General features: G+C 43.3%; 1 protein-coding gene across 2 annotated transcripts; it reads right to left on the bottom strand.

The window, feature by feature from the left end:
• Positions 1–5,071: 5,071 nt before the first annotated feature.
• LOC100763497 (antigen-presenting glycoprotein CD1d1) lies at positions 5,072–9,494 on the bottom strand. 2 transcript variants are annotated; one of them, XM_027393008.2, is made up of 6 exons: positions 9,333–9,494; positions 8,800–9,066; positions 8,230–8,508; positions 7,496–7,774; positions 6,748–6,850; positions 5,072–6,659 (listed from the first exon to the last, which is right to left on the bottom strand). In XM_027393008.2, exons 1-6 carry the CDS (start codon positions 9,391–9,393, stop codon positions 6,638–6,640), a joined length of 1,011 nt encoding a protein of 336 aa, XP_027248809.1. In that variant the 5' UTR covers positions 9,394–9,494; the 3' UTR covers positions 5,072–6,637. The 2 variants fall into 2 exon arrangements, with proteins under 2 accessions (XP_027248809.1, XP_027248810.1); XM_027393009.2 differs by having other exon boundaries at positions 6,748–6,847; positions 9,333–9,493.
• Positions 9,495–12,699: the final 3,205 nt, after the last annotated feature.

The raw sequence follows: 12,699 nt of genomic DNA, 5'->3' as shown, positions 1-12,699 counted from the left end.
TCAGTTATAGCAAGGCCAGTCTGAAGCTAACCATTGCCCTGTGGGGCCCTGAAAGGAACCCTATCAGTGGGGCTGGATCTGAGATTAAGTTTATCAGTCTGAGACTAACTCTAGGTCTCCATCTGCCTCCACCAAACCCCATCTCTCTCTTCCGTTATTGTGTTGTCACCAATAAATGATGCTGAAGCAAATGGATGTTCACCATAAAAATCCAGTTAATCTGGACCAGCAAAAGAATTCATTAGGTACATACAGGAACCTGCCATCCAACCATAATTAGAGTCTGACATGTAGGACCCATATAGTAGAAAGCATGAACCTACTCCATCAGGTTATCTTTTGACCTCTGCAAGGGTCTTGTAGGGCATGCAGGTGCACACAGACACAACACACACACACACACACACACACACACACACACACACACACACACACACACACACAAATCTAATTCAAAAATGAAAGGAAAAAAAGACAAGAAAGTCTCTGTGGTGGTTTGAAAGAAAATGGTTGTGGGAGTGGCAAGGTTAGGAGGTATGGCCTTGTTGGAGGAAGTGTGTCACAGTGGGCATGGGCTTTGTGGTCTTTGCTGGAGTTATACCCAGTGAGACAGTTCACTTCCTGTTGCCTTTGGTTCAAAGTGTAGAATACTCAGCTTCTTCTCTAGCACCATGTCTATCTGTATGCTGCCATGTCCATCTTGATAATGGACTGAACCTCTGGAAGGAAGCTAACCCAATCAAATGTTTTCCTTTCTAACAGTTGTCATGGTCACAGTGTTTCTTCACAGTAATAAAACCCTAAGACAGCCTCTCGTTAAAAAATAACTTATAGACCTATAAAAAGTTACTACATAGTTGATTATAGAATTACATCTAAGAGCTAAAACTTAAAATATATTATTTTTATAATTTTTATAATAATTTTATAAAAATATAAAAGTATGTTTATAAACTGGATAGTCATGACATCAAAAGCACAACTTTAAAAAAAATTAAAATACTTTGCTTTTCCAAAGTCACTGTTCAAAGAATGAAAAAGAGAAGCTAAAATTTGTAAAAAGTGTTGGTGAATCATTTATGTGATAAAGAACATGTGTTATGTAAATCTAAGAATAAATACTCAGATTACAATGTTTAAGTGGAGTAAGTGTCAGTAGAGGCCAAGCAGCAATAAAGGAACTTGAGAAATGATAGGGAAACAGTTCTGAGGGAGGGATGGTAAGACACATGGAATATGAAAACAGAAGTGGGGAAATGTTTACAGGCGTCTGGGGCAAGTGAAGCAAGATGAGAGGGGTAGATCAACCAAAACCAAACATATAGAAAAAGATGCTGTTCTCATTTTCTTTCTGTTGCTGTAAGAAAATGCCCCGACCAAAATCGACTTAGGAGAAGGAAAGAGTCTATTTTGTTTTAAATATTACAGTTCATTGCATCAGGGCAGGACCTCAAGCAGCATCTTGAAGCAGAAACCATGGAGGAGTGCTTCTCACTGACTTGCTCTGTCTTAAACTTAGCTAGCTTTCTTAGGAAAACCCACTGTAAACATGGGCAGTGTCTGCTTGTCCCTACTATCACTGGCAAATTCACCCATCCTGTTTCTGAGACATCCTTTTGCTCATATTAGAACCTACTTTTGGGGGATTCCAACCTAGATTAAAAACCAGCAGTTCTCCAGGCATCCTGTAGGACTCCAGCAATCATACTAGAACTGCTGAGACATCCACTCTTGTAGACTGAAAGACTACCAGATTCTTGGGCTTTCTGTCAGGTGACAGCCATTGTTGGCTTACCCAGACACAGCCCGTAAGCTACTCTCATAGAACCCCTTCAGTTTTCATCCTATCAGTTCTATTACTTTAGAGAACCCCGACTAATCAGTGACTCTGGGCTATGCCAAGCTGAATATTAAAGCTAACCAGGAGAGCCACTGGGAAAATATATAAAACCTAACAGAAAGTGGCTTGAATAGCTTTTCCCGGAATGAGTAGGTAATGTTGAATTCAGAGTTTATTAATCCAAACAAAGTCTTAGCACCAGTCGTAGAACACCTCTCAATGACTTGTTAGCTATGGAGCTCCTGCCCCCAAAACAATACAGGGCATTATCACTTCTCTTTGCTTCTTACCAGAAGTAGGCAGTAAGATCCTATTACTGAAGACAACACACCCTTTGGATACAGAACACAGAAAACAAGATGAAACTGAGCTGGAGTCTTCTGTCCTGGGTATGCATAGTCTAGAAGGTGCTATGCAACCTGCTCAGATAGTAAGTGTCTTAATGCAGTGTTGGACCCTGAGTCTACAATACTGACATGCTAAACAAAATATGCACATGGGTAGAATAATGCCACAACTGTGCTAGACATAACAAATTGCATCCTGGTTTGATCTGAGGCCCATTCCATGACAGAGAATGTAGATCCTAATACTGTAAACCTGTTAATCACTGGTGGCTAGAGAGGTCATAAACCATATGAAAAAAATTTACTACTGATGTTTGCTAGAGGAACATATAGTTACACTGCCTTCTGGATTCTTATGTTATACATATGGTCTAGTGCAGCTCTCAGCCTTATTCAGAAAAAATCTCATGGCAGTGAGTGATGATCAAAGCAGGGGGTTATAACTTGAGCAAATATGGAGAATAATGGACTGCATAGTGCTTGGTCCTAAGTGGCATCTATCTATACCATCCACTCTGAGGCTCAGGGGACATGGTAATACAGGGAGCAGAAAGACTGAGAGACTCAGAGACTGGAGAAGAATACCATATAGTGTTGTCTTTGGTTGATACCATGCCTGTCACAGTTAAGAACACACAAGTGCCATGACACAAGACATGGAGGCAGGAGTCGAGCTACCAGGGAGAAGGAGGTCACCAGTAACTGTCAGTACTCAAGCTGGGACAACAGATGAGAAATGAGACTGAATCAGACCAACTTTCTGCTAGTTTATCTTTTCCTACTTTGCTCCATTTGTTCAAACTTGGTTATTAAAACTTCCTGTGGCTAGAAACGTTGACCCAGTCCACGTATTTTTCTAGAGCAGAATAGAAACTTCTGGCAGTTTTTAACTTATATTACAGCATATGGTGATCACATTCCTCCTCTCCTCATTTCTTTCTAATCCCAATCCCATTACTGCTGAGTTTTGAAGATTCACAGATTTAGGTAGGCAACCAAGTCTGTGTCTATATAGATAGAGCACAGTAGAAAAAAAAGGTCCTGTGAGTTAAATAGAGGAAGTTTAAGAGAATGCTTAAACCATAGTAAGTAAATACATATTACTAATAGGAAACTCCATGTGAATCTCTATTGCTGAAGGAGAAAATTCAATGAAGAGCAATTCTGAAGGATGAACTCTCTCCTAAGCCTGGGCTCAAGACTTCATTGGGAAAGCTACTGGTAGGTTTCTGGAATTGTAGAGAAGTTTACTGCTTTATCCTAGTCAGAGCTGGATGCAGCCAATAGATGACCTGAAAGCAACCCTGCAGGCCTCAGGCAGTGTCATCAGGGGAACTTCAGTAGAAACCTGCAGACATTCGCACAGGATATACAGCAATGCCATGGTCTAGCCCTTCCAGTGCTGATTTTCACCTTAAGAGGGTCATGAAATCCCAACGGCCTAGATGGTCTTAGTATTATACCATATTGTAGTTTGCCATCCAGTACAACAGGGACCTAGGAAGAGTTACAAAGAACATTTCACAAGAATGCAGACCATCTGGAGTCATGTGAAGCAGTGCTCTAGAGGGCAGCCTCCAGCACCTCTGTTGCATTTCACAGTATCAAAGTGCACTTGGCTCCTGCTGCATCTCTTTAGGATGACACAGTAAAAACACCTAACAATGTGATGACTTTAATTGAGTTGCTTGTGCTAGAAGAGTTCACAACAGTGGACACACTATTCATACATTGGATTGCTGTTGTAGTTTCTTTCCAGCCTGGTCCTGCAACTCATTAGCCCCAAATAAACACACAAAGACTTATATTAATTTATAAAGTGTTGGCTGATGGCTAGGGATTCTTACTGATGGCTAGCTCTCTCTTAATTATTAACCCATAACTACTAATCTGTGTATTTCTACGTGGCCTTATGTTACCAGAGAATGCCTGGCTCGTCCCATCTTCCCAGTTTCTACATGTCACTTTGAGGCTTTCTCTCTTCATTTCCCCAGCCTTCTCCTGGTCTGGTAGTCCTGCCTATGCTTTCTGCCTGCCTATTGGCCAAATCATGTTGTATTCATTAACTAATAAGAGAAACAATATACTGAAGAACATCCCCATCATTGGATTAATATGCTGAAGTTGACAGAAGGAAACAAAAACCTGTACCTATGTTAAAAATTCTATAAGGTTGGTTGACTAATAAAAACCTTCTGTGATTTAGAGAGGTGGACTGCTACAAGGTGGGAGCCAGGTTACCTCGGGTTACCTTTAGTTCCATCAGTGGCAAGTTATTACCTACCTCTGAGTGTGAACTAACATCATATAGACTATTGGTATATTGTTTGTGTTATATAAACATACCCCCAGTTTCCACCAAACCTAACCTAGGAAATGACATCCTACAACATCTAAGTTCTGTAATGCAGACGTCCTTGCTTTGTAGTAACACACTACCCTGTATTTCTTTTTAAGCATCTATAAGGAGATACAACATTTTTGTTGTTGTTTTGGTAGATAATACCTTTAATACTACCATCTTCCAAACTAAAATTGTGACAATTTATGTCAGTCATATTTTCATCACTGTGACAGAAATCTCTGGAAAAAGTAGCTTAGAGACAGAAGGTTTGATTCACAGTTTCATGGGGTTCGAGTGGTAACTTTGACCCTATCTTTTTTGCTGTTGAGAGGCAAAAGGGTGAGGGGAGTGTAGGGGGGCAAAGTTACTAACACATCATGGCAACCAGGAAGCAAAGAGAGAGCAGAGAGCAAGGGCTCCCTTATTTCCCCACAAACACCAATAGAGGGTGCACCACCTGAAGAGACAGAGTGGACGTTCCCTCTATAGCCATCTACTTCTCACATATCACTCGAGACATAGAAACATGGGCATTTCGACTGCCTCTAAAACAGATGATATTGTCAATAATTAGAAGTGCTGTGGTAAACAGGATAATACAGAGTTTTAAAATAAGACAATTTAAAACACTGTAATGGAAAATTGCCCAGTTGTTCTAATTTATTTCCAAGTTTTGGGCTTCCATAGCTAAACTGATTGTAATCCAACACTGACCCTTTAGGAAGTAATAACTCTTCACAAGCCACTTGTAATTCATCTCCATTTAAAGACAAACCCATGTGAGGGGTTTCAAATAGCTTCAAAGAAAACAAAACAGACATTTGCTGCGGCTATTCTTCCTTCTTTCCTATCTTATACACAGCCTGAGGTCTAGGTCACCCTGAGAAGTGCTTAGTATAGTACAAGGTTAAACCAAATAATATTAAATATTTCCTCCCTGATAACCCAAAATGGTAAAATGCTGCTCTTGCTTTTACCACCCTTGTCCCCCCCCCAGAGGTCAGAGATATTATGCTCTTTCAGTAAAAACCTTGAGGTACAAATGCCCAGATTGGAGGACTGGTGTGTTTACTCAGTCATTCAAAGTGTTTGTTTTTGCTGATGCTCTTTAAGACATAACCTCTCCCTCCATTTCCACCTCCTGGCAGCTGCCCACACTTCCAGCTTGCCTGCCCTACTGTTTTCTTTCTCAGACAAAAAAAAAATCCTTGAATTTCCTTCTAAGTCCATGAATTGCATTATTGCAAAAAGGACTTTGTGTCCCACAATCATTATGACCTTATGAACCCATTATGTCACCTTCTTTTCTACTGGGCTTCATCTGCTAATGTAACTACTATTTCTTGATAGAGCCATGGGCTGGGAACCAGACCCTCAATACATGGGGTGTTGTGGTGCACTCCAGATGCAAATTATAGCAGTGTTTGAGGGCAATATCTCAAAGAGAGTAGATTTTTCAACAAAATAATTATATACGGTGACTTCTCCTTTTTAAAAATATAGTTACTCCAAATAAAACCTCAGGAGACCTCCTAATTTTATTATAAAGAGAATAAACCCTTCAGTCATAAATGCATATTTACCATAGAGACTATGTCCTAAAATTATCATTATGGCATTTAGGACAAACATTTTTTTAAAGAGCCACAAACTGGAAGCCCTGGGGTTGTCTTTATATCCATCTCCAGCAGGCGTGGATCTGAGATATCAAGCAGTGCCAATATTTGCAAATATTTGAGTTTACTTTTTAAAATCTGCATGTCACCTAGTTTTCTTGAAAACCGAAGAGTTGAGCCATGTTGGACTTTACACTTGTCAACAGACCCTGAAGCATCTGTTTGGGCAGGACCTGTGCTTTCCAGTTCAATGCAAATCCCATAAAATACTGCCCACAGCTTGTTCTTGGCGGTATGTGCATCTGCAATCATGTTTGTTCCAACCCCCTCAGGCTCATAAAAGTGCAATATAATTAAACTGAATTAGTTTCTTTTAAATAAATGTTGAAAGGGTACTTCATTTGTTCTTCACTTCTTCCTGAGCAGACCAGGACTGAAGTCCTAGAAGCTGGAAGGTCTGAGTCTCAGGAGAGGCAGTTGTGAGGAGGAGCTACAGGATGCTTCGATAGGAGCTGTGAGGAGAGAGAGGCCATTAGGAAAGAAAAGGAGGGAACAGAGGAGAGATGCTGAGGACAGAAACACATGGAAGGGGACACTTACCACCGCTTCCTGCAGATGAACACAAAACCGAGCCCAAGGCCTACCGCAAGTATTAGGACTGCCAGGATGATGAAAACCACATATGAAGAATGTCTGCCATCTGCTTTGGAAGAATACAAGGTATCTCTAAACTAGAACCCATCCTTATTCCAAGTTCCCTATTCTAAGCACATGTGAGGAAGCCATGCCACTATTTCTTCCTTCATTTAAACTACAATCTTTTATTCCTCAGGAGTTTAAACTGAGCATCTTTTGTCAGGATCTGGCTGCATGCTGTTTAGATAGATGTGAATCTGTCTACTCTCTGCTCTTCATCTTTCTGTGTGACTCTGGGTGGTTATCCTGTCTTCCCATCGACCTCTTCATGTATAAAGTCAGAATAGCAGTACTTGCTTAAAGCAAAGTCATGAAATGAAGGACACACTGGCAGCAGATAGGCCAATGCTCACATAGGAGGCACTCCATATACTGCAGTTTTGTCTCAGGCTCTGGGTCCTGGGTACTGGATCTTTCTGCATTTCCTTGCCATTTACCTCTGGACCTTTTGAATTTTGGGGTCTCCTTTCTTCCTATATACAGAACATTCTACCTCAATTGGGGGGATTTCTTTCTGTATCTTGAATACCCTCCTCCTATCTTTCCTATAATAGTTAGGGGTTTCATCTCTGAAATTGGGTTTGTTCAACTCTACTCCATGTTTGAATGGTACCTCTATTCGCTCTCAACCCAGGCCAAGTTTTTCTCTTACCCCAATAGAGGATGATGTCCTGCCCTCCTAGACTGCTGTGTTTCACCCGGCAGGCGAGGCCAGCCTCCTCTCCAGCCTCCACATCCAGGGTAGCTCGGAGATACCATGTCCCATCAGCATTGGGAAGGATGTCACCTCTCTGAGTACTGTTTTGCTCCTGCTCACCCTGAGTCCACATCACCCACACAGGCTGTGGGTAGAAGCCGGAGACATGGCACACCAACTGCAAATGGCCATGTCTAGGGCTGAGGACACTTGACAACCAGGCCACAGGTTTCTCTGTATCCAGCAAGAAAATAAGAAAAAAAAATGACCTTAAAACAGGAACATTGACATTAGAGGCTCCAGGCCTATCAAGTTCATGCTTCCCACAGGTCCATGGCTGGGGATGATGCTGCCTGTTAGTTTAAATCCATTTGTATCACTGTGACTAGGAACCATCCCTGATACTTGTACCCCTTCCCTGAGGCATATATCCTGTGAACGGCTCTCCTCTGTACTCCAGAACACTCTCAGCTGATAGAGTGTGTCTCAAACACTGCCTGACTCACTTCTAGGCCCCAGTGTTTATTTAACTCAATTCATAGAATCCAAGAGTGATGCTCAGTGAAAAGAACAAACTCCACATGCCTTCTTTACCTCTGCCAGGCCTTGCCCTTTCTCTAAAGCCTGCAGTGATGAGAGAACACAAAAGTAACCCGTGTGGAGAACAGGGGGGTGGAGAGAAGGCTGACCTTGCTTGTCCAGTTCTGCTTTCCCAGCTTCTAGGAGGCCATAGAGAACCTGGGGGCAGGTGTCATTCAGAAGCTGCTGGATCGTTTCCCTGGTCCCTTGATCAGTGTTGAGCACTTTAATGGCCAACTCTGTCCAAGGTGGGGCATCTGGGGCCTTCTGAAAGGAAGTTCCCTGAAAACTCATGACATGTTGTCCTTGAAATGCTACATTGGCAAAGTTTTCTGAAGTGTTTCCAGAGTGCAATTCACACCCAGCAGACACCTGCATCTCAATGGGATCTGTAAAGAGGAAGGGGTGAATATAAAAATGATTAAGAAGTTTGGAAGAAAGGGGAAGAAATTGATGTGAAGACAATAGTTATGTCCCAGATCAGGGAAACAATCGAGGGTGTTCTGGAGCGGAAACAGGGACTATTTTCAGAAAAGACAAGGATCTCTCTAGACAGAAGTGAAAGTCATACGGGTTGAGAAAGAAGAGAATCTCATCAAGAAGGCCCACAGTTACCCAGTTGGGGTTTGGGGCCTCTCTCACCCACTGGGTACCTGTTCGGGTGCGATCCCTCTACTCACAGTGCATGGTAGGCAACATTTTGACTAATTCCTGTATGTCTCTGGTCAAGCTGGTTCGATAAACTTGTAATATATGCTCCAACGTCTGCCACTGTTGGTCACTGAGCTTGCCGTGGGACCAAGGCTTCAGGAAGCTAACGGTAGAGGCATTTCTCCAACTGTGCGTTTGCACATCCCCCAGCCAGGCCAAGCCATCTGTGCGAAAGCTGCTACTGTTTGGGAAGGAAGAGATCTGCAGGCAGCGCAATGGGTAATTCTTTAGCTGGTCTGGAAACAATGAAAACCGAATGAGCACAGCCAGTGACCAAGGCCGCAGACAATTAGAACAGCCTTAGTTGGGCTTGCGAAAGGGAGATGCAGGCTAAGGTTCAGAACTGCTCTGAGCCTGGTGCACTCATGGTTCCTCCCACTTGGTGCACTGTGTGCCCCAAGAAGGCCAGAGTCCCACCTCCGCCCGCCCACAATTCCAGAGCTTACTAGCCAGGCACTCTCTTCCTCCTTCTCCAGCCCCTTGTGAGAGCACTTCTACTCACCTTCCCATTGCCCCCAGACTAGCTGGAGCACCCAAAGCAACAGGCACGTTAGGTACCGCATGGCGGGAGAACCGCTACACAGCCGGAGGCTCGGACTTCTGCACTTTTAATGCCCGAGTACAAAGGTTATCCAGCTTTTGGCGCAGTGCCCGCCAAATGCGAAAGTACTGGCAGTGGGAAATTAGTCAGCCCCCTGGTGGTTGAGTGTTGTAATCAGTAACGCCACCCAAGCAACTTTTTTCAAAGGTCTTTCCTGTACACAAAAGAAAGAGGTTGAAATAGGGTTTTGTTGTTGTTGTTGTTTTGCTTTTTGCCATCTCAATGTTAAAAGCAAAACATAACTTCGTATTTGGGTTACAATTCCGATGGTACTATTAAAAATGCATTGGGAGAAAAAGAGGACAGTTTCCACCTGGCTAGCAGCTGTGTCTGCAGGCACAGCTTTGTTTTTCGCTCCTGACTCCTCCCAGATCTCCACTAGCATCACGTTTATAATAAAAAAGATAGACGTAATTCTCGCCGTGGTCCACTGAGAGGCTAGGACTGGGTGGGCTATGTTCCTTCACAGCATCCGTATCCCCACATTTTCCTGGGTCACTGGTCCCCAGAGTCTTTCCCCTTGACCCATGTCTGCTCTCCCATTGCCTTGTCTCTCCTGGCTCCATTTCGGGAGAAGCAGGTGTGTTTTATTATATTGCGCTGTATCACGGTCTGTTCAAATTGAAGACTTGCGGCAACCTGATGTGAAGAGAAGCTAACAGTGACAAGATGTGCACGCTCAAAGGGCTATAGCACAGGGGAAACGTGCTGTATACCTGCCTGCAGCAATCTTTCCAGTGCCCTTGCCTCTTGGCCAGCCTTGCCTACTGGCTTCTTCCTCTGCCTGGCCACCCACTCTCAAATGACCTCATGTTTTTGAGAACATTGAGGATTACAAAGTGGGTCTGTGACTGGCCATTCCCTATTTCTCACACTGAAAGCCAGCAGTTGACAAGACAATTACTCAGAACTTTGAGTTACCAGGAGAAAGAAGTCATCATTGGTAAAGCCGACTCCCACAGCAACCAGATACCATCTTATCCTTCCTTTTATTCACCTCATTGACAGCTTTGTCTGTCTTTTTGTCTTTTCTCTTAGGAGGGGTCCTCTTCTCCATATCTCCACCTTCACCATCACCCTGGCCTTCTGCTTTATATGTTTCTATAAGAAACAGCTTTCCAGGGAAGAAAAAAACCTCATCAGTATGGCCTATAGGATCATCCTGGTCCTGCTCTGGTTTGCCTTGGAGCTCCAAATGGGACTCAGTCTCACGTGCTTCAGTTCCTTCCATGCAGCTTCTTCCTTCTAAGAGCTCTGCACCTTGGGGAACTCTTGCCCCCAAGCCCATGTCTAGTTGTTTCCACCCGGACTTCAAACTCCAATGTCATTTTCTCAATAGAGCCTTCTCAAGCTTCCTAGGCCGTGTGAGTGAAGGCAGGAGGGTCAGGCAGCCCCATCTCTACACCCTGCACAGCAGCTAGCTTTGTGGGCCTTTTTTCCCAACACATAGGCCTTGTAATTATGAAAGTGTTAGTTTGTCTGCTTCTTTGTCCTGGCTATAAATACCTGGAGGGGCCTCAGCACATAAGGGTGGCATTTCCTGATTCCTCCCTTCTGCGTTCATTAACTTTACCCCTGCTATGTCCAGCTGTTGTAAGAGTCCTAGAGGACAGGCTTTTCCCTCTAGGCTGGGATCTTGGGGTTAGTTCTAATCAACCAGACCTCATTTTACTGGATGTTGCTCCCAAAACAATTGAAAATACACTGAAAAGTCTTGTTAAAGAATAAAGGTTAGCAGGGTATAATGGGACATGCCTTTAATTGCAGCACATAGAGGCCAGCTTGGTCTACAGAGTGAGTTCTAGGACAGCCAGGGCTACACAGAGAAAACCTGTCTCAAAAAACCAAAAAGAAAAGAAAAATAATAAATAAAATATAAAGGATGAACTCTTTATTTAGTTGCAAGTATTTTATTTTTATCACAATATAATTATATCATTTCCCTCCATTCCTTTCCTTCTTCCAATTCCTCCCACACTCACTCTCAATTCCCTGGCCTCCTCTTTATTGTACACACACACACACACACACACACACACACACACACACACACACACTACTATTTCCTGCTTAGTTCATTCAGTGCTGTTACCAAGTACATGATTTCTGAGATGACTGCTTGGTGTTGGAGAACCACTTAGGGGTCTCCTCCCTGGGGGAAGAATACTACTTCTATTCTCAACATCTCTTAGCTCTGTATCTCAAGGCAGGGTCCTGTGAAATTCCTCCCCCCTTCAATATTAGTCTATTGTTATTGTACTTCTTCAGAACTTGTTAAGCAACCATGTTGTTGAGGCTTCATGGATGAAGCTTCCCTGTCATTCCTAGGAGACATGATCCCACAGTATTTTCTTGTCCTCTGTCTCATACATTTTTCTGTCTCCTCTGCCTGAAGTGCAGAACTTAAACTGTAGTGTGTCTCTTGGGGCTGGTTACACCATGATCAGTTGTTTTCTGCACTTTGACGTGTGGTTCTCTGAAATGATATCTGTGTGTTGCAAAGAGAAGCTTCTCTGATGATGGACTGGGAGCTTATCTGTGGGTATAGGGATGAGTATTAGAATGCAATTAGGGATTTGCTGGTTTAGGAAAGTGGTGGGGTAAGTTCTCTGAGATTCATGACCTTCACTAGCCCTGAGTAGTCTGCTGGGTTTCTAGTACCAGGCATGATTTCCCTTTTGTTGAGTGGGCCTTACGTCCAATTAGATAGTTGCTGGTTGCCACCAAGACGCGAGTATCACCATTGTGTCAATTGAGATACCATGTATGCTGGTCATTATTATGATCCATAGACTTTGCATCTGGGAATAACTATTGCTTGCCTCCCTCCTTTGGCAGCTTGAATAGCACCTTCTGAAACTATGAATGCTATTCCCCAAGGAGGAGGCTTTGAGGTCAGATTCAGCTCCAGTCTTCTGTGTCCTGTGTATGAAGTGCATGGTGTCTTCAGCAATAAAGGCTAACGTTCGCCCTCAGTCAGGCAACCAAGGACAACAGTAATAGCCTATATTGTCTGGGGAGTCTCTTGGACTCCCCTATCAATGAGTACAAAGGAGGTTTCTCATGTCTGCACACTCATGTGTATTGTATATAATTTTAGGTATACACCCTCTCATGGTCCCTTTTCCCTTTCCTAGCTTCTGTTGTTACTCTAGGTTATATGCTCACATCTGAAATTTGGGAGCTGTGCAACAGATGAGCAAGAACATGCAATGTACTCCAAGACACACGGGGGTGGGCCTAGGCCCTATCCCAAAGGATATGATAG

The sequence above is a fragment of the Cricetulus griseus genome (assembly GCF_003668045.3).
Source record: "Cricetulus griseus strain 17A/GY chromosome 1 unlocalized genomic scaffold, alternate assembly CriGri-PICRH-1.0 chr1_0, whole genome shotgun sequence".
In the NCBI taxonomy this organism is placed as follows: domain Eukaryota; kingdom Metazoa; phylum Chordata; class Mammalia; order Rodentia; family Cricetidae; genus Cricetulus; species Cricetulus griseus.
This window is presented reverse-complemented; position numbering and strand designations above follow the sequence as displayed.